The sequence below is a fragment of the Hippopotamus amphibius genome, chromosome 16 (genome assembly GCF_030028045.1).
Source record: "Hippopotamus amphibius kiboko isolate mHipAmp2 chromosome 16, mHipAmp2.hap2, whole genome shotgun sequence".
NCBI lineage: Eukaryota > Metazoa > Chordata > Mammalia > Artiodactyla > Hippopotamidae > Hippopotamus > Hippopotamus amphibius.
This window is the reverse complement of record NC_080201.1, coordinates 49439702-49467351: the sequence shown is the minus strand read 5'-3', so window position 1 is coordinate 49467351 and position 27650 is coordinate 49439702. Positions and strand designations below refer to the sequence as shown.

At 52.0% G+C, this 27650-nt stretch overlaps 1 protein-coding gene across 1 annotated transcript in view; it reads right to left on the bottom strand.

Moving 5' to 3' along the window:
- The window catches only part of RYR1 (ryanodine receptor 1), a 117136-nt gene that overhangs the window by 31188 nt on the left and 58298 nt on the right, over window positions 1–27650 (bottom strand). Inside the window, exons 59-87 of the mRNA XM_057713335.1 lie at window positions 27506–27573; window positions 27289–27410; window positions 26775–26824; window positions 26215–26275; window positions 25867–26105; window positions 23652–23733; window positions 22976–23106; window positions 22405–22737; window positions 21063–21303; window positions 19669–19756; window positions 19466–19558; window positions 17487–17657; window positions 15879–15938; window positions 15481–15618; window positions 14682–14794; window positions 14376–14472; window positions 14018–14124; window positions 11794–11845; window positions 11594–11662; window positions 9788–9887; window positions 9408–9487; window positions 9238–9314; window positions 8539–8612; window positions 7886–7903; window positions 6712–6792; window positions 3221–3309; window positions 2998–3126; window positions 2809–2913; window positions 487–568 (exon numbers count right to left, since the gene is read on the bottom strand). Of these exons, the coding sequence (XP_057569318.1) occupies window positions 487–568; window positions 2809–2913; window positions 2998–3126; window positions 3221–3309; window positions 6712–6792; window positions 7886–7903; window positions 8539–8612; window positions 9238–9314; window positions 9408–9487; window positions 9788–9887; window positions 11594–11662; window positions 11794–11845; window positions 14018–14124; window positions 14376–14472; window positions 14682–14794; window positions 15481–15618; window positions 15879–15938; window positions 17487–17657; window positions 19466–19558; window positions 19669–19756; window positions 21063–21303; window positions 22405–22737; window positions 22976–23106; window positions 23652–23733; window positions 25867–26105; window positions 26215–26275; window positions 26775–26824; window positions 27289–27410; window positions 27506–27573 (3150 nt within the window). The remainder of the gene's footprint in view (window positions 1–486; window positions 569–2808; window positions 2914–2997; window positions 3127–3220; window positions 3310–6711; window positions 6793–7885; window positions 7904–8538; window positions 8613–9237; window positions 9315–9407; window positions 9488–9787; window positions 9888–11593; window positions 11663–11793; window positions 11846–14017; window positions 14125–14375; window positions 14473–14681; window positions 14795–15480; window positions 15619–15878; window positions 15939–17486; window positions 17658–19465; window positions 19559–19668; window positions 19757–21062; window positions 21304–22404; window positions 22738–22975; window positions 23107–23651; window positions 23734–25866; window positions 26106–26214; window positions 26276–26774; window positions 26825–27288; window positions 27411–27505; window positions 27574–27650) is intronic.

Below are 27650 nucleotides of genomic sequence, written 5' to 3'. Positions count from 1 at the left end.
CACAACTGGTACTATGCAGCCATATAAAAGAATAAGGATGCTGTTATGAACCTCTATAGAAAAAAGTCTTTGTCTACAAGTTAAATAATTTTATTAATTAGTAATAAATTATGGTTATTTTAAGTTACTAGGTTTTGGGGATATTTGTTAGGCAGCAAGCACTAACTGACACATTCAGTAAATAAATAAATAAATAAATAAATAAATAAATAAATAAATATTCAGTGCATAAATTCTTAAAAGTATGCAGGCCACCCACCTAATTAAGATTTCTCTGGGGATTCAATAAATTACCATATCTACAGTAAGCACCTGGCACATAATAAGTGCTCAATAAGTGTTTGCTGAGTTTATTACAGCAACTGAAATGCATTGACCTTCACATGATATCAGATGGGTTAGGCTCTCCTGGGTCTCAGAGGGCCATCTTCGGGATCATCTGCACCTTTGTACAACCCCCCTTACCCCCACCCACTGGGCGTTTACCTTCTAGTAGTGACAGCAACATCACCACCATGTCCTTCTGTAGATCCAGCAGCTCCTTCAACAGCTCAATCTGGCTTGAGTCCTAGAGACACCACATCCCAGCTATGTGAGGGCTCTTCTCAGCAGAGATGCCTCCCGCACCTCCAGCTGCTTCCACCCACCCCCCAGCAGGGCCTGAGACCCCTTTTCTTTCCCCCTCTTACCTCCGAGGGGACCCGAGTCCAGACATGTTCCTCAGAAGCAGGGGAAGGGGCAGAGAGACAAGATTGTGGGGTGGGGTTGGCACTTCGGGGGAAGTGGGCCCAACAGGTAACATGTAGGGGCAGGGGATGGCGGACAAGGAGGGCCAGGAGGAGTATGGGGCTCTGAGAACAGATGCTTGGGACCAAGAGAGACAGAGACAGACAGGGGCAAATAGTGGGGACAGTGACACAGATCTGGGAAGCGATGAGAGTTCAGCATTATGCCTGGCCTCTGGTGGGTGCTTGACACATGTTTGTTGAATGAATGCATGATGGAAAAAGGGGGACTCTGGGTTCAGGAAGAAGGCTGCAGGACACAGCTACGCAATTTCTGGTAAGGAATTTGGGAAGAATGGCTCTCATGTCACAGTGTCTCCTGTAGGACCCACCCCATGGTCAAAGTTCTGCCTCTTGGCAGAACTTTGTATTAGGCTGAGCTACAAAAAATTGCCACACTTCATTTATTTTTCACCAACAAAGTGGTAATTTCACATGGTTCTACCTAATAAGATGGAGGAAGAGGAAGGGTACCAGATAAATGGGACGTAAGGCTCCTTCTACCCCATGCTAGTTTTAGGGAGCAGTTCTATAGTTGCTGATTCTAATCCTAACACATTTCCACAGTTCCAAAGCTCTGCATTCTGACTCTAAGATTCCAACGTTCCAATATCTCAAGACCCTAAGATGGGTTGAGTGCCTGTCGTGTGTGCCTGCCCATGATGCAGCCCCTTGATTCCCTCAACAATCCTACTCTCAGAGCATATGGGACTAATCCCACCTTCCTGGTTCTAGGGGTGGGCATATGACCAGCACTGGCCAATCAGAGCTTTCTTTCCCCTGGCCAGGGTGATTGGTTCAGGGATGGGCATGTGACCCATCAGTCCAATAAGAGAATATGGCAGGTCTTTTTCTGGAGATAAAGAGTGGGTTCTCTTCCTTCTGGAGCTGTTAGTGGGGCTCATGGAAGCCCAGGGCACCATTTGTTCAGCCCATGGGGAGCACCTGCTTGATGATGAAGCCAGGGAGGAGAGGGACATTTCTACTAACAGCACTCTAGGCCCTGGATCTGATCTGTGGTGTGAACTGATAATTTTTTCTTTTTTTTTGTAAGCCACCGCTTTGCATCGGATTTCTAGGCTTTGCAATTCAAACTAGACTATGGCTGATGAATTAACTCTACAGGATTTGGAACTCTACACTGATACCAATATTCTCTAGAATTTAAAATTACATCAACAGCTCAGATTCAACTCACTGATACTGAGTTGCATTCTTAAGTTCAACTCCTTTCAAAAGGTCAGATGACACCAGACAGGGTTTCTGCCAGCCGCTGCGGCGCCTTTGAGTAAATTAGAAAAAGACTTCCCTTCCTCAAGACTCTTCCTGTTGGGAAATTATAATATACAGAGTATTGCCACCTGCTGGAAAACTACTGTAATAAATACACGGATATACTTATGATGTCCAGGATGCGGATGGTGCCCTTTCAGGTGCTGAGCCCTACTGCAAAGCATTTGGCAGCCTTGAACCAGACAGAAGCAGAGCAAATGGATAAAGTGTTTGTGAGGCATTGGCAAGGCTGCAAGGGGGCGGGGGTGGTGGGGAAAAAGGAAGCACGATGATGCTAGAGATGGGAGTTGGGGCTCGACAGGGACCTTACATCATGGATGCCCTGGATAGGTGTCATCTGACGCAAGCAGAATAAAGAAGCAAAGCATTCCTTCAGCCTCAGGCACAGATCTAGACTTCTACCCTCATCCTATCCCCGGACCCTTCCCAATCCGAATGACCTCATCAGAGAGGAAGAACACCAACCAATCCTAGAGGGTCTCTGGGCCAGAGGGGGCGGGGTCCAAACGTCAGACCAGTGGAACTGTAGATCGATACCCGGTCAATTGGCAGTGGCAGAGGAGGAGGCGGGGTCATGCAGAGAGCCAGTCCAGCAGGAAGATGGATTTGGCCACAGGGAGGGACCGGTCTGGAACCTGGGGTGCGACGCTGACCGATGGGGCAAAACTAGGAAACGCGCCAGTCGGGGGATGCTTGGAAGTAGTTGGATAAGGGACAGAGAGGCCCGAACCTGAGCGAGCTTCATCATCATGTGGGCAAACACGTGCAGGAATCCCACCACAGCGTCCCAGAGGCGGCTGTGCGCCAGACTCTGCTGGTTCCCGGTGCAGGGCCCCTGTGGGGCAGAGGTTCTACGTGAGCGCCAGGCAGGGCGCGGGATGCGGGACTGCCCCGCCTCGCCCCAGCGGGCGAGCCCTACCTGGATGTACTCGGTGAGGCTATTGAAGACCTGCTTAGCCACCGACATGGCCTTGGAAAAGTTCCTCTTGCCCTGTTCCTCAATAACATCTTTGCCGGAGTAGTACCAGTAGAAGTCACTGATGGATTCCTGGGGGGCAGACACAGTGTGAGGGGCTGCCGGGGGCAACCATGGCCCGACAGACCCCGACCCCGGTCACACCTGGATGGCCTCACATCCTCACCTGCAGCCGCAGGAGGTAGTCCACGGTACAGATGATGATGTTAATAGTGGTCGTGTTCCCTGTTTGTGTCCGTAGGTAGTTTTGGAAATCTAGGGAGATGAAAAGTCATTCGTTCACTGAGCATCTACCATGTGCTAGGGGAGGTGGACAGTAGATCCTTTATTCATTTATGCAATAAATGTTTCTGGAGTGCCTATTATATGCCAGAAGGCATATAATCATTAATTTATTTAATAACTCTCTATCAGTACCTGCTATGTGTTAGAGGAAGATGGAGGATCATTTATCCATTTGTGTAATAAATATTTATTGAGGGCCTACTATGTGCCAGATGTGGTGGAGCATCAGTCATTTACTCTTTTTTTTCCCCCAAAATATTTATTGAACACCTACAATGTAGCAGGGGGACATGGAGATGCAGCCTTTATTTGTCCACAGAAGTTTTTTACTGAAAACCTACTATGTGCTGGGGAGATGGGAAATTGGTTATTTATTCATTCATTTATCCAAAAAATATTTATTGAGCACCTACCAAGAACCAGAGGAGATAAGCCTCTGCCATTTATTCATTTATTAAATATATATGTATTGAGCTTATGCTATATGGGACATGAAGATTGGTCACATATTTTGATACTACAAATTTACTGAGCATTTATTATGTGCCAAGCACTGTTCGAGGCCCTGGGGATACAGGAGTAAAAGAACACAACGTCCGTGCCCTTGTGAAGTTTACATTCTTTTTCAATCTTTTCTCACAGCAACCTACAGTAGAAAATCCAGTACCCGTTTACATTGAGAGCCAGTATGTGTGTCTAATCTGAAATTACATCCACGTATACCTGAAACAGAAGTTTCACATACCCTTACTATGTGCCATGCATTTTCTCTCCTGTACTAGTCTACTTAACTACAAAAGAATTCTGATCTCAACCCGCTAGATGTGTAGTTCTCAACCTCCCAATGCTGGCTGCACATCAGAATCACCTGGAGGATTTTAAAAATCCCGGTGCTCAGGCCCCATCCCAGACCAATTAACAGAATATCTGGAGTGAAAGCTGGGCTTTAGTGTCCTGTAAAGCTCCCCAGGCACACCAATGTGCAATTAGGAATTTGAACCTCTGTGATAAACTTGATTCACGACCCTCTGGTGAGTCGGTTCCCACTATTTGAAAAAAATCGTTCTATGGCAAAATGCTGATAACCGTTAGAGCTGAGTGATAGCTACTTGGGGGCTTATTAGATCATTCTCTCTACTTCAGTGTGTGGTTGAGAAGTTCTGGAATAAAAATAAAGATGGTGATGATCAGGGTTGTGATGGAGGAAGCTCAGAGGGTTGGAGGAGCCCAGAGGAGGGGCCTGATCCAGACTGGGTGGTCAGAGAGGGCTTCTTGGAGGAGGAGACCTCTGAGCTATGACCTGAAAGATGAGTAGGAGTTGGCTGTGCAAATTCTTTGCTGTGCGACCTCAGGCAAGTTATCGAACCTCTCTGTGCAGCAGACTGTGCCTTGGTTCCCCCATACATAACACGGTGGTCACAACAGACCCTACTTTAAAGAGCTTTGGTGAGGTTTTAATGCTTTAGCACATAGAATGAATTGAGAACAGCACCTGGTACAGAAGCACTCAATAAACAATAGCTGTTCTTTAAGGACCTTAAAGAGATGGCTGAGGTTAAGAGCTGCCCTTTGGAGAAGTGATTCTCAAAGCATGGGCCCATACCAGCAGTGTCAGCATCTTCCAGAAGCCTGTTAGAAATTCAGATTCCTGAGCTCCACCCCAGAACTACTAAATCAGAAAATCTGGGATGGGGTCCAGAGGGCTATTTTAACAAAGCCTCCAAGAGATTCTTAGCTACACTTAAGTCTGAGAACCACCTCTGTAGACCCATTTGCCAAATGACCAATTCATCAAATTATCAAGGCAATGAAAACGAGCTTCAGTTAAATCCTTTTGATGTTATGGCAATGTCATGTTGCCCAGGATGGCTTCGACAGCCCTTGAAAGTTTTTTTCTCCCAAAGTTTTACTTCCACCTGATTTCCCTATAACCACTTCACAATCACTATATCAGGCTGAATGTCCATTTTGCCTGGTTTCACACTATAGGCAAAAAGTATATTCAAATAGTCAAGATTTTATAAGCAAACGGACAGGCTTTCTCATCAACCCTGTATTCTAATTCTTTTTTCTGTGTTCATTTAACTCAGACCATATGCCTACATGGTTAAATATGGCTGCCTGGCTTCTGTCTGCTCTGAATGGCACTGAATACTCAAGACATGCAAAGCCTCCGAGATTTGAAAGATATTTCAAATTTTATTCAATTGGGCTGGTTAATAAATCCACAAATTTGGGCAGAGGACCGGATTGCAAATTTGGTGGGAGAGAGAAATCCCACCGTAAGAACATTCTCATTTCCAAAAAGTCGTAGACTCAGGGAATAAAATTCATTTTAAGCCCCAAAGACTGATTCCACCTTTGTTAAAGAAAGAAAACCCTAGTCACGTGGCACAAAGGTTTAATAAACCTTGAGGAAAAACTAGCTGTGGACCCAAGAGCTTAAGACAATGCAAAACAATGGATCATGCTTTATCCTTTGTTGAAAAGAAAAAAGTGAAGAAAAGATGTTTAAAGAACACTAGCCAAGGGGGTGTGGGTTCCATGGAAGTTAGATTTATAATTACTCCCATTCTTGTCATGAAGGGTAATTTCTGGGCAGTCTTTGGTTTCCTATCACCTGCTAAGTGTTATAACCACAACCTCCAGACTGTACATGTTTGTCATAGGAAACTGTGATGGGTAGAATGTTTACGGTTCAGAATTTCAACTGTTCCTTTAGTGTTGTAAGCTGTGTCACATGAGGTTATATTTTCCCACCAATGATGTATTTAATTAACTTGCTGTGTCATCCTTGATTTGGTGATATTGCCTGAACCAGAACAAAAAGTTGTGAAAACTCAAACTTGTTTAAATTAGGAAAGAGTCTGTAGGCCTTCCTTCTGGCCAGGTATTTTATAAGCAAAATTAATAGGTGGTTCTAATAGATTCACCTCAAAACATCATGCAATTTTTCCCTCTACAGATCCAGGCTGTGGACATCCACCACATTTACCGAACTTTGGCAGCTGCTGCAAAATGCCTGTGGGAAAATGGCACATGGCGAATTGCTCATTTGTGAAAATTGATTTTGGGCCCAACTGGGTTTCGGCAGATTGCTTGTGGGGAACTGGACTGGCTAGAGGAGGCGAAAGTGAAGCAAAGTGGCTAGATTCTAGAAATGCAAGAGAGATTTAGGAAGGTGGACAGACAGGACTTGACACAGGCTGAAAGGAAAGAATGAAGGTCAGTGGGGTCGAGGACAAGGGCCGGATGGGTGGTGAGGCCATCACTGATAAGGCGAGGAGGGGACTGGAGATTAACTCAGGCAACCCTTCCAGACCGACCCCAAACCCTGGTCTCCTCTCCATCCTCCCCACCCCTCCTCCTCACCATTATTGTGCCCCTCGCAGAGCAACTGCAGGAATCGGAACAGGTCTTGGGTGAATTCATCATCTGCCATGACCTTCTCTCCTGGGTGGGAGAGGGGGTAGGACCCAGGATCAGATGCGCCAGGACACAGCACGGCATGCACACAGCACGCGCACACTGCACACGCACGCACAAAGCGTGGGGTGCGCAGGGAGGAGCAGCCGCCACTTTAAAGACACTATGAGGGCCACAGGCATCCATGACACCCGAGGTCCCGACCTCTGAGTCCCGCACATCCGCATATGGAGACTGAGGGGCCCTGAGTCATGAAGCTGGCGCCTCACGTGTCGGTCTACAACATGAGTGTCCCTTTGATGTCACCACTCGTGTGGCATCCGGGAGTATCTGTCGATCTAGCAGAGGTTCGGGCTGCTGACCCCTCCCTCAGCACCCCTTCAGGACCGCGAGGGGCTGTTAATGGATTATGGGGGTCGGAGTCACTTTCTAGCAAAGGCTCCGAGCAGGAGGGGATTGAGCAGGGGATGGGATTGAAAGCCAGCCAATTGGCTCAGATGCCTTGAAAGCAGCCAATCCAGGAGAAGCAGAGGGGGAGGCGGGTAAACATGGGCCAATCAGAACGGGCATCCGAAAGAAGCCAATCACTGTGGGCGGTAAGGGAGGGAAGAGAGTGGGGAGGCTAGATAGTGAATGTTCGGGCCAACCAGAGCAGGCGCGGAGGAGGCACGCACACCAATCAGAGTGGATGCTTGGGGGCGACCAATCCGGTTGGTGGATGGGAGCCGCAGACTCGATCAATCTGGGGTTGCGGGCGCAGAGAGCAGGGTAGGTGGGAGAGGGGGTCACCCCACCTCGGGACTGCGAATCTGGGTCTAGAAGTCTGAGGACATCCAGCTGGAAATGGATCTTTGCCTTCTTCTCTAGCTTGTATTTTACACATGGGGAAACTGAAGCTTACGGAAGGGAAGAGACGTGTTCGCAGTCCCATGTGTTGTTAGTGGCAAATCTGGGACCCGAATCTTGGTCTCTGGACCCCTGATCTCCAGACTTTCGGCGGGCGTGGAACCTCCCTCCCCTGGATGTCCCAGAACCTCAGCCCCCAGGTGGAGGGGGCGGTGGAGGGTTAGAAGGAAGGGGTGGCAGTAGCACAGCACGAGGAATGGGCTATGGGAATTACCGTTCTGGCGGTTGATGACTGGGGCAGCCAACAGGATGGGAGGTAGAAGCAGAAGAAAAGAAGGAAAAAGAAAGACAGAAAGAGACAGAGAGACAGACAGAAAAACACACACAGTGACATGGTCAGGGTCGAACACACAGACACAGAGAGATAAACACCCCGCAGAAAGAAAGAGCGATGAGGAGCAAGGAGGCAAAGAAGAGAACAAGAAGAGGGTAAAAGCAGAGAGGAAGAAAGAAGAGGGGAGAGAGAGAGAGATGGACAGGGAGAGGTGGAGAGGCAGGAGGCGAGGATCAGGGCAGAAAGGTTAGACACATCACAACACAGCAAAGAGGAGACTCAATTAACTCGGATTAGGGACATTAATGAGAGAACAGCAACCAGGGCTGGAGACTTGGGACACGTGGAGGGTGGGGTCCAGGGGGTGATGGGTGAGAGAACACAGAAGGACACCCAGGGGTGGGACCAGGGGGAGGGAGACTCTGGAGGAAGGAAGGGGGGCAGGACTGGGGACCACTCTAGGGGGGAACCTGAGCATGCTCTTGGGGAGGGAGGGTGTCTTGGTGGAAGGGAGCTCTGGGCAATGGTGGGGGAGGGGTGGATCCTGAAGGAAGGGGATGCCCCAGGGAGAGGGAAGCCCAAGAAGGCCTCACCGGTTCCATCCTCGTTCACCATGCCCAGCCCCTCTGCCTTGTTCTGCCTCTCGAAGGCATTGAGATCCAGGACACTGAGGGAAAGAAAGGAGAGATGGTGAAGATGTGCTGAGGCCTCTGCCCTCCTCTTTTCCAGGGTCTGGCAGCCACCCTCCCCCACTGTGGGGGGTGGAGAGCCATCGTAAACCTTGAGTGAGCTGAAATCAAGAGGAAGCAGAAACTAAGAATTGATAGAATCTATGCAGTAGCAGCTATGAGCTAAGGTGGGGCGAGGATGAAATGTATAAAAGCTGAAATCAGAAGGAAACAGAAACCATCAATTAGCAAAAGCTTCAGAGAGGCAGCGAAAGTCAGTCAACCACAAGAGGAGAACAAAGGCAGACAGCAGTGGAGCCACACGAATAGGGGTCATGAGAAATAGCCCCAAGTCCCTGCTGCCTGAGTGCCCCTTGAAGTCTCAACAACTTTCCGGTTCCAGCTGTCTGGATCCTTAATACAACTCGTTCTTAGAGTCTGTGGCATTTTGCCTCTCCTGTTGTTCTATGTGAATCCTTATAATAAATTCCCTATAATTTGAGCTGGTCTGAGTGGGTCTCTGTTCCTGGAACCAAGAGAACAGAACTAGAACCGGAGGTGGTCCCAGGGCTGGGGGCTCAGCCACACCAAACAGCTTCACTAAAGATGTGCACTAGAGCCCACCTGCAGGTTTGCATCAGCGCCTGGATACTCTGGAAGAAGCCAACTTCCTTCTTGTCCTTCAGGTAATCCAGCATTTTCTGCAGAGGGGGTGGGAGGGGAGGGGGAACTGGGAGTCACACTGGCACCTTCCACCCCTCTCCGCCGTCCTCCCAAGTTCCTTCGCCCATTACCTGCTGCACATCAGCATTGCCTCCATTCAGGATGGAGATGCCCAGCTTCAGGGTGGAGGACACCATGGCGCCAGTCTCTCCTGGAGGGGATGCGTTGGGGTGGGGGGGTGGGCAGGCAAAAGATGGTTCACTCAGTTTGGGAGAAGTGTTCTTCACTTACCAGAAAACAGCCATCCCGGGGGATGTCAGAGAACAGGGCAGAGGAGTGTGAAAGGGTGTGTATGCAGGGGTGATCAGGACTGAAGAAGTTACTGAGAAATTGCAAGGCAAGCGTGCAAGGGTGAGCATGCATGAGGGGTGGGAGAGTGTGCCCGCTGGGTCCACAGGGGTGGGGACAGGATGCATGGACTCAGGAGGAGTGGAATGCACGTGGAGGGCACCTTTGCAGGCACTGATCATCTGGAGCACCATCTCGGCGGCCCCCCGGTTGTGCAGCCGTGCCTGCTGGTACAGGAGCCTCTGCTTCTCCATCTCTTTCTCCTGCAGCAGAGCCCGGCCCGTGGAGCCCAGTGAGTCCGGGCTCACCAGGCCAGCCTTCCCCCTCACAGCCTCACCCTCAGCCCTGCTCTTCCTGCTCCAGCCACATCCCCTGGCTCACCCCTTCTACTGGAAGCTCCTGCTATCCCCTGGCACTTAAGTCTGCAGTTTGTCTCCTGCACCTACACAGGGCTGGGCATGGAGCAATTGTAACCTGGCCCCATGCATCTCCAGGGGGGTCAACGGATAAAATCCCAGGGGTCTGTGAGCACGGATGGGGAAAAAAGTTATATTTTGTATGCTTCCCACCCTCTAACTGAAATGTAGCATTTCCTTGCATTGTGGATGAGGCCATAAATCATAGCAATATCAGCAGAATCTGTGGTTGCGTCATGCATACAAATCACAGATGTTTCCACGTCACATTATTTTTGAAGATATCTCAAAATATCACTTAGTTCATCACTACTTATCAATTATAGTAGCTACTGGATCCACTGTTAGTTCTTGTTATTTGGTAGATTAATAAAGAAGTACAGACATTACTGTATCACAAATTTGTGAAACAGTATTTTGATAACTGTTTCAATATGCTTGTTTCCTCAGCTATGAATTCATTTAATTAATGTATTTGTTTATTTATTTAGCCATGCTGTGTGGCGTGCAGGATCTTAGTTCCTCCACCAGGGGTTGAGCCTGCGCCCTCGGCAGTGAAAGCGCAGAGTCCTAACCACTGGACCGCCAGGGAAGTCCCTAAATTTATTTTGTATGTTTATTTTTTTTTAATTTTTTTTATTTTTAGCTTTCTTTTTAAAATTTTAGTCGTGAATCAGGTATAACAATACAAAGCTCACTGATTTATAAATAACAGTTGGAATAAGCTAAGTTTATTTGCTTAGGTGGTTAAAGTCTTCTTACTATTCATGGAGAAGACTTTTAAGATTTGTATTTGCCTTAGACAAGTAATCTTTTTTTTTTTTTTTTTTTGCCTTTTCAGATTTTTTTTTTTGGGGGGGGGGTACACCAAGTTCAATCATCTGTTTTTATACACATATTCCCGTATTCCCTCCCTCCCTCGACTCCTCCCCCACCCTAGTTTGTACATTTAAATACATGATTCTGAGAAAGGATTCACCAGATGCCAAAGGGGACCCTGACATAAAAAAAGGCTGAGAAACTCAGGTAAATGCTCGCTGATCACCTTAATGAGTGAAAGGACGGGTTAACTGCATTTACTAGCTCTCTCACTGCCTGGGCTTTGCATATGCTGTGCCGCTACCTGGAACACCTTTCTCTTTTTCTTCAACTGGCACATTCCTCTTATCCTTCTGTTCAGACATCCCTTCCTCTGAGAAGCCCTCCCTGAAACTGTTCCCCCCAGGCTGAATCAGGCACCTTGCCTGGGCTCCCAAGAGCCCCTGAGCTTCCCTGACGTCCCCCACCCTGATCCCTCTGCCTGTGCCTCCCTCTTCCCACCCTTCCTGTCATTTTCCCTGAGCTCCCCTTATCATCACTGTGGATACTCTGTGCTGTTGCTGTCTGCTTGATACAGCTGCCTCCCCAGGGCTTGGTCACTGCTATGTACTCAACATCATCCAGCCCAGGGCTGGGACCAGAGCACTGCTCTGTGCACACACACTGAATGACTGGGGGCTGGTGAAGTCAGGGTCCCCCATCCCTTTCTTCCGGGACTACTTGATCCCACCTACCTCAAAGGAAACCTCAACCTCCTCTTCTTCAGCGTCGCTGTTCTCCCCTCCCTCCTCCAGGTGGCAGCTCTGGGGATGGGGCATCAGTTAGAGATGATGGTGAACAGAAGAGATACCCCGGTCCAGTCCCAGCCCTTTCAGTGGACAGGCATTGCAGCTGGGGGGGAAGGGAACCTGCCTAGATGGGGGCAGGGCCTCACCTTTGCCATGATATCAGCATACGCTATATACAAGAAATCTTCATCCAGTTTGCTGAGGAAATAAGTGGGGAGACAGTTAGGACCCAGTAGAGAAGAACCCCATCTTATAACAGTTTCCAGATTTCCTCTGGAGACCCACCCCTCCCCATGCTCAGGCTGTGTGGTTCAGATGGGGTAGATTCTCTTGCCGGACTGGGCATCTGATCAAGGCTGCACCAATCCATTCTTTCTATCTGCTTGGCTACAATAATAGGTAAGAGATGGTCATGTGATCCATGCTGGTCCAATGGAATTCATTCTGGGAGTTTTGCTGAAGCTGTTGATAGAGGTGCTCCCTTTCCACTGCGGTTGCTGCGACAGTGTGATGGAAGCATGGAGCTTCCGGGGCCATCTTGCCACCTTACAACTAGTTGGCTCACCTGACAACTGTGACCAACCACCTCCTTGGGTCTCCTCTATAATAATAATACTAATAATAGCAGAAGTAATAGCCAACACCCACTGAGTTTACTCTAACTTGGTCTCTGTGCTAAGTGCTTTGTATATAATAACTAATTAATTCTCATAGAAATCCAGTTAGGTCGATATATAGTTGACCCTTGAACAATATAGTTTTGAACTGCACGGGTCCACTTATACATTCATTTTTAAAAATAAATCCTGGGCTTCCCTGGTAGCACAGTGGTTAAGAGTCTGCCTGCCAACTCAGGGGGCATGGGTTCGATCCCTGGTCTGGGAAGATCCCACATGCTGTGGAGCAACTAAGCCCGTGTGCCACAACTATGAGCCTGCGCTCTAGAGCCCATGAGCCACAACTATTGAGTCCACATGCCACAACTACTGAAGCCTGCATGCCTAGAGCCCGTGCTCCGCAACAAGAGAAGCCACTGCAATGAGAAGCCTGTGGACCACAACGAAGAGTAGCCCCTGCTTGCTGCAACTAGAGAAACCCCGCGCATGGTAACGAAGACCCAAGGCAGCCAATAAATAAAAATAAAGTAAATAAATTTATTAAAAAATTAATAAATCCTACTACAGTACTACACAATCTACCGTTGGTTGAATCCATGGCTGCAGAACTGAGGATGTGGACGGCCAACTATAGAGTTATACATGGACTTTTGACCACGTGGAGGGTCAGTGCCCCTAACCCCTGTGTTGTTCAAGCATCAACAGGATTACTAGCCCCATTTTACAGATGAGGAAGGAAACTGAGGCACGAAGATCCTTCCTGGCCAAGGTCAGACAGCTTGTCCTGGGATTCAAGCCTGGATAGTCTAACTCCAGAGTCACTGCTTTCCCAGAGGATAGAAAACAGAGCACTCAGCTTCCCAGTCTCCTTTGCAGCGGGTGGTAACCTGATGTCAGAATTCTGGCCAATGAGACATGTGTAGGAGCCCATCAGGGAGAGCTTTCCTCGGATAAAAAGACGTTGGTCTTGCTTAGAGGAAAGGCTTCCCCTTCTTTCTGCCTGAAATGTGGTCATGAGGTCTGGAGGTTGGGCATCCACCTTGCAACCACCAGGCAACAGCTCAGAATGGCAGGGCGGAAATCCTGGACGAGGCTGTGTACCTGTCAGTGCCACTGTGCCACTGCCCAGTCCTGCACTCTCTACCTCCTGACTTGCTGTTACATGAGAAAAATCTCTGTGCCTCTATTTCCTTCTCCATGAAAAAAAGTTGATAATAATATCTATCCCAGAGTGTGAAGATTAAGTGAGAGGATCTATATGTCAAGTGTTTAGCATGACGCCTGACGCATAAAAAACATTTGATAAACACTGCCTGTTGTTATGTCAGCAGGCAGCACCCTTATTACTGCTATTTATTCCCAAGGCTGCTATTAGCCCATAGGAAGCTTTTGTGTGAATTAGAAAAAGTGCCCACTTCCTCACTGCCATCTGTTGAAAATTCATCATAATATACTGATTTTCCCTCTATAAGACACTGTGATGTACTGATTTTGTTTGAGCAAGGCATTTTCTTCTAGAAAAAGCCTAAGTCAAGACTGCCTGCGATGTGAACCCTTCAGAGCAGATGCCCTTGTGAAGTGCTCAGTCTGCACAATGGTACGTGGCAGCCCTGCCTATCCTAGTAAAAAGACATTAAAAGATCAGCTATGGGGCTCCCCCAGGACACAGAGGGTCTCTCTTGAGGAACAGGGAGGTTGCTGGGGGTGGGGAGAGGTAGCGAGTTCCTCTCCGGGACCTAGGAAGGGTCCTCACCTCTTTTCAGTCAGGGCGGTGCGGCTGAAGTGCAGGACGAGCTGGTGCAGGGGGTCGGGCTTCTTATCCTCCACCTCTTCCTCCTCTTCCTCCTGCTCACCAGCTTTCTGGAGGGAGGGGTGGGCTTGTGGAAGGGGCTTCTAGAGTCCCCACGCATCTCCCTCATAGCCCTGCTGGGCTGTTTTTGTATTTTTCTCTCTCCCCACATCCTGCACCCTCCTCTGGTTCTACCCAAGCCAGGGGCCCCAGTTCCCACACCCCTCAATGTGAAGGGTGACCCCTGGAGGTGCACAATGGACGGCTGGGCCCCAGTCCTATCCAGCTCTGCCCCCACTCTCCCAGGCAGGCCCCAGCTCACTGAAAGGTCATTTATCATTCGGTCCTCAAAACTGTGGTCTTCAGTCAGGATCCACACCGCCTTGTAGCTCTCCAGAAACATGTTACAGGCCCGGTGCCTTGGGGGGAAAGATGTGAGGTGTCTCCGAGACCATCCACGCCCCGCTTCCTCCCACATTTCTGCCTCCCCTAACCGTTGCCCAAGACCCCACTGGGGTTGGCACTCCATCCTCTTGCCTCCTCAGTCACTCTTTCTCCAAGGCCCCTTAAGGTTCCCCCCTCCATGGTGGGGCGGGGTGGGGGGGGGAGGTTGGGGCAGGGGTCTTACGTGGGCAGGTTGTACAGGGGAGTCATGCGGAAACAGGCGACGACCGCCCTCCGGCGCTGTTTGGACAAGAGCTTGTGCCACACGGCCTTCTTGGACTTGTAAGGGTGCTCGATCTGAAGGCGGATTATCTGTCATGTCTCCAGACTCTGCCCCTGGTCTGATTCTCACTTCCAAACCCGAGTGAAACTGCCCATCAGTGCCCAGGTCCGAATTCAGGCCCGACTCACAGGCCCGAAGAAACACCCTGGCTCGACCAACAGAGCCAAGGTTCTGACCGGTACTGCTCTGCTTTCAGGCTGCAATGTCCCTCCTACGCCCCGCCCACAGACCCGGGGCCACCATCCAGGCCCCGCCCCAATCTCAAGACCCCCCCCCCCCCCCAAGGCCCTGCCCACAGAGTCAAGGCGTCTCCACCGGGCCTGACTCGCAGACCCAAAGTTCTGCCCAGGCCCAAGATTAAGCGCCACGTCTTACCCCCAGATCAGTTTCCATTCTAAGCCTCGCTGTAAACTCAAGGCCCGCCCCTTGCCCCGCCCAGAGCCTCAAGCCTCACCCGCAGGCCCCGCCCATAGACTCAAGGTCAGCCCCAGGCCCCTCCCAGAGTCCCAAGGTTCACTCCCCCAGGCCCCGCCCATAGATTCAAGGCCAGCCCCAGGCCCCGCCCAGAGCCCCAAGGTTCACTCCCCCAGGCCCCGCCCATAGATTCAAGGCCAGCCCCAGGCCCCGCCCAGAGCCCCAAGGTTCACCCCCCCAGGCCCCGCCCAGAGACCCAAGCTTCGGCCACTCAGTAGTAAGACACCTGCTCCAGATGATAGAGCACGGCAGACACTTCCTGGACCCTGCGCACGATTTTCTCCGGGTCGTCAGCGTCCTCCTCGCGGCCCGGCAGGCCCCGGTACAGGGCCATCTGCCAGCGCAGAGAAGGGGAGCCTTCGACCTGAGAGGAGGAAGGGCGGCCGGTGAGGCCCCTCCCCTGCCCGCTCCCCCCTCCCTCAGCCGGCTTCTAGGAGAGCCCCTCTGCACCGAGCGGGCTTCTCCGGCCGCTTCGCCCCCCATTCAATGCTGTGATGATTCACTGGGGGACTGAATACGCGTTAAGGTCCTTCTTTCGTTGCTCGGTACATACTAGGAGCTCAGACGCTGGCTGTTATCCTAACATGCCCGGTTAGGTTGCAGATTAAGGAGGTGGAAGCGTACCTTTCCCTGAAGGTGAAGGTTGTTTTGCAGAAATTCCCGGACCTCTTCATCTGTGTCTTTCTGGGGAGACATGCCAGGCTGGGTCACTCTGGAGGGCCCAGCATCCTCCTTGACCTGCAGCCCTTTCCCTTCTAACCCCATCACCCCAGCAGCTGGTGAGAGGCTCGTGTGGGGAAGATGCAAGAGACACTGAAGGGGACCAGAGGTCATGAGTGGTCAGAGAGGAGTCCTAGAGGGCATCAGAGGCCACAGAGGCATCTTGAAGAGACAGGATTAGCGGGGCCTCGTTGAGGGTGTGAGAGGAGGTAGGGGGTGACATGAGGATATCCCCAAAGGTCAAAAAAGGTCAGAAGAGAGTCAGAGTGGGAGAAAGTGGGAGATGGGCAGGGAGTTTTTGAAGATCAGAGGCGGATGAGGGGCATTATAAGGGAGATGGTAAGGTCAGCAGAGGTCAGAGGGGGTCAGGCAGATCACCCAAGTCACTGGTGGGGTTAACATGGAGGCTAAAGGAGGAATCAGTAGGGTGGGGGTCCCTTAGGGTCCCGGGAGAGGGGGCCCTCTTGACCAAGTTAAGGGGTGAGAAGGGCCCAGGAGGGCTCTTAGGGAGCTCGGCAGGACTCAAGAGGTCCTAGGAGGAGCTTGAGGTCTTGAGGGAAGGAGGCTTTAGGATTCTGGGAAAGAGGGTGCTTGTGATGTCAGGGGAGAGTCAGTGGTCTTCAGGGCCCAAGGGGTTAGTAGATCATCAGGGTGCTTAGCAGGTCCTTGGGGGAGGTTCTAGGGGTCTTGGGGCGGGATCCTGGGAGGGCTTCTTGGGTCCCTGAGGCTGAAAAGGATCAGGGAGGGGGTCATCATCCCATATAATGGATAAAAGGGGTCCCAGGAGGCCTCTTTAGGGTCTCAGAGGGTTAGACAGATTCAGGGGCTGGGTTAATTGATCCCAAGTACCCTTGAGGCCTCAGAGGTTTGGGTGTGGTCCTGAGAAAGAAGCCATTAGGATCCCGGGGGCTACTTAGGGTCACAGGGTGCTCACTGGGCCCTGAACATCTTTGGGGCTTCAGTTGGGTGTCAACAGAGTCCAGAAGGAGGGGTGAGCAGGGTCCTGAGGGAAAGATGTGGTGGGAACCCAGAACCTCAGGGGAGGGCCAATGGGGCCGTGAGGGGCTCAGTGGGTCCCAAGGGACTTGGGGAGGTCCTGGTAGAGGACTTGGAGGAATCTCAGAGGGGTTCATGGTGTCTCAAGTGGGGTCCTCATGATCCAGCAGGTTTGGTATGATGGGGTGGGGCTGGTGTTCGGTAGAGTTCCTGAAGGCTCAATGTGACCCTTGGGTCCCGGGGGTCTTAATGGCCTTTCTGAGTTCCAGTGGGGTCCCAGTTAGGGTCCTTAGGTCCCAGAGTTCTGACAGCATCCCAAGTGGGGTCCTCAACATCCCGTGGGAAGGCTCAGGGCATCCTAAGAGGCCCAGTGAGTCCTCAGGGTCCTGGAGAAGGACTCAGTAGGGCTAAGGGAGGGCCTCTGGTGGGATCCTGGGGGTTCAGTAGGGTCCCAGGGGTTCAGTGGGGTGCAGAGAGGGACCCTGGCAGGTTCCCAGAAAGGGGTTGAGCAGGCACCAGGGCATAGCGGGTCTTGGCCAGCGTGATGAGCTCCTGGTCAGTGGGTGCACACATGTTCAGGCCAATGGGCAGCATCTTCTTGAGTGTGGCCACGATCAGTGATGTCTGCACAGAGTACCGGTCCCCCCGGCGCTTCTTCTTGGTGCGTTCCTGGTCCGAGCCACCCGACTGTGGGGACACGGGGCTCAGTGCCAGCCTGAGTCCCAGCTGGCCCCTACCCCAGCCCCAACCTGCTACCATTGTCCACACTCCAGCCCCCGGCCTGAATACTAGGCAGACCCTCCCCCATCCCTGAGCCCACCTCAGTTTCCACCCCAGACTTTGCTGAGCTTTCACTTCAGAGCCCCAGCCCTGACTCTAGAGCCTCCAGACCGAAGCCTCTATCCCAAATTCTCAACTTCCATCCCAGATCCTTCCAGATTTCCCCCAATTCCAGGCTTTCTCAACCTCTAGCAGTCTTCTCCCAGGATCCCCCCAGAATGTTCAGTAGGACACTCCTTCCTGCCCCCACCCAACACCTACAACCCCACCCTTCAGAGCCCAAGACAGAGTTCCCAAGAATGAAATGAAGATGTAGAACTGTAAACAGTCTCAAGGGAAAAGAGAAGTGGGAAGAAAGAGAGAGAGAGAGCGAGACACTGAGAGACAGAGATGGACAAGGAGACAGGAAGACAGAAGAGGCAAGAGAGATCCAGAAAGATCTGGAAGCAGAAACACGGGGCACAGAGTCCCACAGCCGTGTTCTGAAGCCTTGGGTGCAGACCCGTGGCCAGGGCCACCCCAGTCATGCCAGTGAGAAGCGCCGGTGACAAGCTTCGGCCAGAGCCACAGCCACGCCAGCTCGCGATACGGAGCGTGACCCGTGTACCAGCGCATGCAGCATCTCCCCGGCTCCTCGCAGAGCCCTGGGGCCGGCGCCACTGGTCAGATGCCTTCCAAGGCTCGAAAGGATAAGACACTTGACCAAGGCCACACAGCTAACTGCCAAGAGTCAGGATTCTAACTCAAGTCCATCTGACTCCAGAGCCCAGGCCTTAAACCCAACCATGCACGTGCCTTTCCAACCCCCACTCCACTCCCTGGGACCTCAGTCCACAATGCTTCGAAGATTTAGGGAAAGCTGAGGGGGGAGTTTTTTTGTTTTGTTTTGTTTTTTTAAACAAAAGTTAAAAAAAATTAAACTGCCAAAAGTTGCGGGCCAGGAAAGGAATGGTTGGTGGGAGGTGGGGGTGGAGGAAGAGAAAGAGGATGGGGGCTGGGTGCCAAGGATGGGCAGTGGGGAACAGGGAAGGGGTTTCTGGAGGCAGAGCAGAGGCTGGGGTTGGGGGTGGGCTGGGGTAGAGGGTATTAGCCAAAAGCCACGCGGAAGGTCCCAGACGTGGGGCTGACCTGTACATCTCCCGCCCGCTTCATCAGGTTGCAGACAGAGACAAGAAGGGTTACCCCAGTCCCTCTGAGAACCGCAGGCTCCCTCCAAGTCAGCCCTAACCCCAGCTCCTCTGCCCCACCCAGACGCGCATCCCCCAGCTGGGCATTTCCAGACCTCACTCAGGGTAGTGGGTTTGTTCTTTTGACCCTGCCCTTTAGAGGGCTGTTCTGGGAAGGATAAGGGGAGAGGAAGGTGGCGTGGGGGGTGGGGAATGTGGGATAATGGGATAGAAGGAAAGATGAGGGTGAAGGGACAGGAGGATATTGGGATGGAGGAGGGAGATGGGGAGGAGAAAGCACGTAGCGAGGAGGAAGGAGATGGGAAAGAAGAGGGAAAAGGGGGAAGGAAAAAAGGTGGGAGGGAGGAGATGGGGATGAGAGAAAAGATAGATGGGGAGGAAGGAGGAGGGAGATGGGGCTGCTGTGAGGGCTGCAGGGAATGTGACCAGGACCGGGCAGGCTGGGGGGGCTGAGGAGGAGTCAGGCAGCAAACCCTGGAGGCTGTTCCCTCCCACCCTCTAAGTCCCCTCCTAGGGCAAAGCACCCACCTTGGCCATTTTGCTCTTGCTGTCCGCAGTCAGAAATGACATGTTGTTGATCTCATTCTGGACCACAAAGTTCTGCTCCTCACGCTTAAAGTTCTGGGGGGAGGGGGAGGCAGTGCTGGGGATCAGACAGGGTCGGGGAGGGCATCCTTGGGCAGCAGCTTCTCGGGTTATAGAGAGGAGGGGTGGGGTGGGTGGGGACTCACGTGGGACTTGGACCAGTAGATGAAGATCTCGCCCACCATCCTGAACAGCTCCTCGGCACTGGGATTGGGCTCAGTCAGCCAGTGTGCCCTGGGCAGACAGGGGAAAGGGCTGGTGAGGGATGAGGGCAGGGACCCCCGGGGGGGCCACATGGAGAGATCTCGGGGGATGGGATCAGGGGGACCGGGAGACTCCAATAGGAGGGATAAAGCTTTCTAGGGTAATCTGGCCATTCAGATGATTTAAAAATTATCAATGATCATTCCTTAAATGTTTTTTTCTTTTCCTTACCTTTTTATTGAGGTAAAACATACACATAAAGTGTCAACTTGATGAATTATCACCAAGTGAATGCACTTGTGTAACTACCACCCAAGTCAAGAAATAGAACATTTCCAGTTTCCAGAAGTACCCCCTCCCTCTTCTTTGAAAGATGCCCTCATGCTGACTTCTACACCATGAATTTATTTTTGTGTGTTCCTGAATGTTACCTAAATAGATGATACAATATGCACTCTATTTAAAATTTTCTGGTTTCTTTCATTCAACTTGATGTCTGTGAGATTCCTCCACGTTGGGTGTTGCAACAGTTTTCTCACTTTCACTGCAGTGTTGTATTCCACTGTGTGAACGCTTGCCCAAACTTTACTTGTCCAAATTTTGGACCCAGCACTCCTACTCCCAGGAATCTACCCTATAGCAATACCCACTCATGAGCACAAAGATGGGTATGCAAGGATGTGTACAGCATGAATACCACTACCTCTTGTTTCTGCTCCCAGGACAGACATAGCTAATCAATCTGAGCACCCTTTCTCACAAAGCCCTGGTGCAACCTTAAAATCTTTTCAACCAAGGTGGAACTTGAGGAGTTGAAACTTGTTCACTATCCCTGAATTTGGCTGCACCTAAGACAATAATTTTTTAAACAGTGCTTCTGATTTTAGGGAGGTGTCAGCCATTGGTTGATATCTGTGCTTGCCCTTTTATAAAGACCTATGTTTCTGGGGAAGATTAGGCTGGCCGGATCAGGACTGTCTTCTTTTCTTCTCTCAGTGATGGAGGAAGGTCTGACCATTGGACTTCACGGCACAAATCAGGTATCCTGTCTAACCCAAGCCTGGAGACACAGCGCTGGAGGGGGAAAGTAGGGCTCCTTACGGAGGACACTGCAACCCTCGCAGGGCCTCAGATTCAGGAGATTTAAAGGAGCAGAATGGGCGCAAACAGATAGGCTGGCTTTTATTGGTCCATAAGCAACAGGGGCTGGGGGTCAGAAGGCTGGGTGGGATGTAGTAAGAACTGCAGGAAGTTTATAGCAAGTCAGAGCGAGAGGTCAGATGGGGGTCAGGGGTCAGGCTGGGGGGGGTGTGGGGACAGCTGGGGACATGCTGACCTGTTGTTGTCCACGTAGCGGATGAGCAGTGGATAGAGGGCGTATAGATCCCGGCAGAGCACAGAGAACTCATCCCGCACCAGGAGCTCGCCCTCCTCGGCTTCCGCCTTGGCCTCCAGGCGCAGCTGCTCCTCCTCGGCCACCACCTTCCCCGCCCGCTTGCGCAGCCGCCCAATGGTGGGGATGAAGTGTGAGTGCAGGAGCTCCGGCCGGGCCCTGCTCACAATGGGCTGGGCAAACACTGCAGAACCAGAGAAGGTCCACATGCTGCTGGCCGGCTACTGATGCCAGCACCTGACCTATGACCTCTGATCCCACCCCTGGCCTCTGTTCCCATCCCATGACTTCAGACCTGTACCTCTGACCCAGCAGCTGTCATCGACTCTAGCCTGACCCTGGCTTCTGACCCAGACGCTACCTCTGATCCCACTCCTGACCTCGGGCTGTGACCTCTGACATAGCCCCTGATCCTTGATTCCAGCCATAACCCTTGGCCTCAAACTGTGACCTCTCAGCCTGACACAAGTCCTTGACTTCCAACCCCAACAATTGAATCCTAACCTGTTATCTTACCCTAGCCTATGACATCGCACCCCAGTCTTTAATCTCTGACCTGGTCTATACCCAGACATACCTCACCACATGATTTCTATGACCCCTGGCTTCTTACTATAGCCCCTGACCTCTGACCTCAGCCCTTGATCTCTAGCTTGGCCCTGATCCAAAACTCAACTCCTGACATGGAACTTATAAGTCATGGGGGTTTTCTGGTTTTTTTTTTTTTTTTTTGGTCATGCCATGTGGCTTGTGGGATCTTAGTTCCCCGACCAGGGATCGAACCCAGGCCTTGGCAGTGAAAGCCTAGGACCACTGGTCCTAACCACTGGACCACCAGGGAATTCCCCTGACATGGGGAATTCTGAACCAGGAATCCCAATCTTTTAAAGACTCATTTCTTGACCTCTGACCCAGAACCCTGTCTATATCAGGGATCCTGATATTTGACTTGGTCCTCTGACCTTTTGTATGAGGAACTCAGCCTTCTGACCTAGTTCCTAACCCATGACCTAAGCCTCTCCAAGACTCCAGAAATTCAGACTCCAGCCTGAAGGAGGAGGACTCCCAGGACCCACGCTTCCACCTCAGACCCTATGAGCCTGAGATTCTGACCCCTTAGGATGACCTCTGGCCTTGTGACCCCGAGAAAACTCCCAGAACAGACTCCTCCCGACTCCCAGAAAACCACGGACCCCAGGATCGCCCTCTGAGACCATCAGATCCAGGGACCCGAGCCCCAGCACCCTGGCCCCAGTGCTCAGGAACCCGTGCCCGCCAGACCCACCAGCCAGCCGCTTCATCCACGAGGCCTCGTCAATGCCCAGGTTGTTGACGATGATCCGCAGGATATTTCCCAGCAGGGAGTTGAGGTGGTCGGAGGTGACGGCTGTGCAGGGCGGAGGGGCCCCCGCGGGCAGGGTGGGTGGGGGCGCCTCGGGCCCGCGCTCCCACCAGCGGGGCAGGTAGCTGCACAGCATGGGCAGCGTGATCTCGATGACGTGCGGCATCTCTGTGTAGCGGGCCCCCGACTCGGCCAGCCCCCCGATGTCTGCCATGAGCCGCTCCAGCACCGGGATGTCAGGACACATCTCCTCCACGCTGCTGGGGAGCCCCAGGACTGGGGTGCAGGGAGGGGGTCAGGGCACGCCAACCCAGACCTCAGTGTCCACACCACACACCAGAGCTCCCGCAAACTCTGGGATTCCGTGTGCCCCCGTTCTGAAGTGCCCCCAACCCGGGGAATCCTCAGCTCCCGAGAGCCCAGACTGGGCCACGCTACCCCCACAGTGGGTCTCCCTGGAACCTGTGAGGCGGTATATAACCCTTGACAGCCGCCCCAGCCCCACCCGACTTACTGGCCCGCTCCCGGGGAGACTTGGTGGTGTACACTGAGCAGGCATTATACTCGTTCAGCTGAGGCTCCAGGAACGCTACCGGCATGGCGGCTGCTAGGCGGGCCAGGCACTCGCCGAGGGCTGGCCGCAGCCTGGAAGAGGAGGCTGTGCTTAGCTCCCACGCCCCCTCTGCCCTGGCCTAGATCCTGGTCCTGCCCTCCACAGAAGTGCCTCTCCCAGGGACCCTTTGCAGCAGAGCTGCCCTTCACTGGTGGTCACCGATGTGGCCATTTCCCTGGGTTTCCTGAGTGCCCTCTTGCTCCATCAGGGATCCGGGCTCCAGAGAACCCACATGGGCACTGCCAGGGCTCTCCCCAGTGCTCCCGGCATGCCTGGCTCCCGTGGGCCACCACAGTTTCTGCGTGGCTCCCTGCCACCAGAGAACAACCTGGCATCCTGGCTGCCAAGTGCCTGTGCCCACCTGGCCCCCGGACCAGAGGCCGCCACTTGCTTCACTGGCCTTCCTCCGTGCGCCCTCACGTGGCCACCTTGAGGAACTGCAGTTGCCACAGTGCACGTCTACTGAAGACTGACCATCTCCCAGCTTCCCACTCACCCCCATCTTCTCCTGCTCCCTCCCCTCCCCGAGCCCCCACAGTACCCACCCCTGCCCCAAACTATGACTGACTCTTCTTACTTTTCCACGTAAGGGTTCCTGGTGGTTCCCAGAGAGTAGATACTGCACAGCGTTCGGTAGCAAGAGACCTGGACGTCATCCACTGAGGGAAAGAGGGAGGGCAGGTCCATGCCAGTCCTCCTCTAACCCCTTCCCTTGTCTCCAAATGACGGGTAACAGTGGGGGCTGTAGATCCAGCCTGCCATTTACTAGTTTTGTGACTCGAGCAAATACCAACTCTCTCTTGGCCTCAGTTTCCCTCTGTAAAATGTGGATAATTATAGTATCTTCCTCATGGGATTGCTGTGAGGATTAAATGAGTTAATACTTGGGAGGCAGTTGGAATAGGGCACAAAGCAGGCACTCAGTGAAGGCTAGCTATTCCTTCCTTGGAGAGGAGGCACAGATCTCTGTGATGACAGCCACGGGCACTCTCTCCAGAAAAGGCAAACGGACATCCAACCCTGACCTCAATCTTGGTTATCCACATCCACCCCAGAAGGCCAAGTTAAGAACCTCATCAACTTCCTACAAGTCATAAGGCAAAAAGAGGGCAGGGGGACTGTCCTAGATTGAAAAGAGACAACAGAGACATAACAAACAAATGCAATGAGAAAAATTTCACTGAATTCTGAATAAAAAAAAAAAAAGTCAAAGACATTTTGAGGGTAATGGGGAAATTTAACCACAGCCAGGTTAGGTGTGATACTGATCTTGTGGTTATACAAGGGAAGGTTCTGCAACATTCAGGTGTTGTAGGGTGAGTACTGAGGGATAAGGTGTCACTGTGTATGCGCAACTCACATTCAAAAGTTCAACAAAAGTTTGGAGATACTTTTGCTCATAAAGTGAAAGGTAAAACAAATAGGGCAGATTGTTAACGATTCTCTTCTTTCTACTTTTCTGTATGTTTTAAAAATTTCAAAATAAAATGGAGGAAATTCCCTGGCGGTCCAGTAGTTAGGACTCTGAGCTCTCACTGCCAAGGGCCTGGGTTCAATCCTTGGTTGGGGAACTAAGATCCTGCATGCCCCACGGTGCAATGAAAAAAAAAAAAAAAAAAAAAAAGTTGGAGCCGGGGAAGAACCCCATCCAAGTGCTACTTTTCTTATTTTTATCAACATCAAATCAGCAGTGAGCTAAGACAGGCCTCCCCTAGCCCTCAGTCCCCACAGCTGGTCCTGGACACCTCCCATCCCCTGGGCCCCTCACAACTACCGAACCCCAACCTGACCTTGGCATCTCCCCCAAACTTATTTCTTCCAACTTATCTCATGGAGGCCCCACTGTCCCCAGGTCCCCAGGCCAGGGCCTCACTCTGGACGCCTCCCCTCCACAGCCTATCTCCTCGGCCTGCTAAACATCTCTCCCAGCAGCCCTTCCTGTTCTTTCCCGCCTCCACCATGGTCTACATCTTGTAAGGCTTTTTTGAGTCCCTGAACATATAATGTCATGACCCCCTACTGGGTGCTTCATCTTGCCTGGGTCTCATTAGCAACACTGTGTTACACACTGTATGCTCTGTGTCACAAGATCCCAGGCGGGGCCACACACCCTAGGTGCCATCTGGTAGGATAAATACAGACGACATTGCCAACTGACTCCCAATATCTGCTCTTATCTACTCCTTTCTGCTCTTGTCTTCCTCCTAGTAATAGACCTCCAACACTTAGCTCAACACATGAATAAAGTCTGCCTTCCTAGCCTTCCTTACAGTTACATGCTAAGCTCTGGCCAATACGATAAATGTGAGCAGAAGTGATGTGGGCCACTTCGAGGTTGTTCCTTTAACAGAATTAAGGTGCCCTCCTCTGTGTTCTCATGTGTCCCACTGGCTAGAATGAGAATGTGATGGTGTGCCATCCATCCTGGACCATACAGATAAAGGCAATACTTCAGGGATGGCAGAGCAACAAGATGGAAGGAATCTGGGCTTCTGACGTTATGATCAACCTACGAGAGGACTGTTACATGCAAAAGAAATATACTGGTAACTTGTTTAAGCTACAATGGTTTAGGGTCTTTGGTTAGAGCTGTGGAATTAATACTCTGATGAACTTGTTCTCTTACCTACCAATTTTCTGAATTGAATGCACACTTTGCTTACGGCAATAAATCCTCTCAATAAATATAACACTGAAACACCTGCAGATCTATCAGGCACACTGGGATGGGTGGTGTTGGCTGAACTGACACCCCCACCCCCACCCCTGCCCTTGGGATCAGGAGCCCTTACGGATAACATCGTCTCCAAACTGGTGCTGGGCGATGTGTTGGAAGAGGGTGGTGAGGACGGGCAGCAGGGCCACGGTGGTGTAGGTGAGGTTCTGGCCCACACCCTTCACCTGCGTACGCGCCTGCGACACCTTGCCTAGACGCAGGTTCTCTACCATCTTCTCGATGTCCTCCGAGGCACTCTCAAAGAAGGAACGGAGGCCAGCCTTCACGATCTCAGGGCCAGACTTCATCACAGTCCTAGGAGAGAAGTGGGGACATAGTCGAGATGGAGGAGAGTCTAGGAGAACAGGGGTCGGGGTGGGAGCAGGGTGAGAGTGGGAGTGGGCACCATGACCCGTTGCCCCACCTGGCATCCAGGGAGCGTGCCAGGATGTGAAGACAGTTGACCACAGCTGGGGCATCCGTCCCTGGGGGAGGAAGATGCTCTTGGGTGAAGGAAGGGTTATGGGGACAGTGCCTCCCTCTACAGCCACCTTAGCTGATCTCTCTCCATCCACCCCCCCATCCCCACCCCACCTGGACTCCCATAGGCCCCTGTCCTTCCCTCATCTTGGCTGTGAGCCCTCTGCCTGTCCATCTTTCATCTCAATCCTGATCCCTCTGCCTGTCTCTCCCCCACCCCAGTCCTGACCCTCTTGCCTGTCCCTTCCCATCCTGGTCCTGACCTCTGGGCCTTCACCATCTGGTGATGAGTCTGGGAACCGCATGACGGCGGGGCCCAGGACTATCCCAGTCACTGCCCTGTCCCCAGGACCACCAACCCCATGTCCAAGTCCAGAGGAAGAACACAGTGAAGGTTGTTCAGATTAAGGCATGAACCTGGGCCATATTTCTTCAAGGTGAGGTTGTAAAGAGGAGAAGAGAGGGAATACTGAGGAGAAGGGCTTGGGGAGCAGAGCTACTTACCGAAGAGAGAGACTCGGTGACGGACAAGAGCGGCAAGTTTGCAGAAGAGGCTGAAGAAAGAGAAAGGAACAGGACAGGGGAAACAGGGACCGAGGACACCAAGGGGACACAATTAGAGGAGGAGGGACAGGGAGAACAGGGGGAGAGGGACAAAAGACAGAGCCAGAAGGAGAAAAGATGATGGGGGAGAAAATGAGGAGACAGAGGCGTGCAGAGGGGCAGAGCGATGAACCAGCTTGAAAGTCACAAGCAGTAACTAGGATGCTGGGGGTGAGGAGGTTGGTCTGCCTTTCTGATAGGGTGACTAATTTGTCCCAGTTTGCCTGAAAGTCCCGTTCCTGGGACACATCAAGACAATTGGTCACCCTAGCCCTGCAATCACCTCTGCAGGTAGACTCATCAGTGCCCAGCACCAAGGACAGAGCCTCTAAAGTCCAAGATTGGGAGGAAAGGATCCAGGATTACAATGCCAGTGAGGTCAGGGGTGTGAGTCAGAGGTCCCAGGGGGGCGCACCTGGTGATCATTTCCTTCTCTTTGTTGGAGGCGTGGCCACCACTGCCCAGCACTTTGGCTGGTGTGGAGAGGAAATAGAGGCAGTGGTTGGTGAAGTACTGGTTGATCAAAGGGAGCAGGATCTGGGAGTGTGGGGAAGAGATTAAGGGGATTGGGTGAAGAATGAGGAGAGCCCACCAGTCCCCAGCCTCCTCCACCTTCTGAGCCCACCTCTCACCTTGGCAAAGAATTTAATCTCCTGCTCGTGAGGGGACTTTTCCACTCGTCCACTGCTGACCACAGCCTCTGGTGGGGGAAGGCAGATGGGGTCATGGTGGCTTCAAGGTTAGGGAACTCAGGGTTTTCTGAGCGGGCAGATTTAG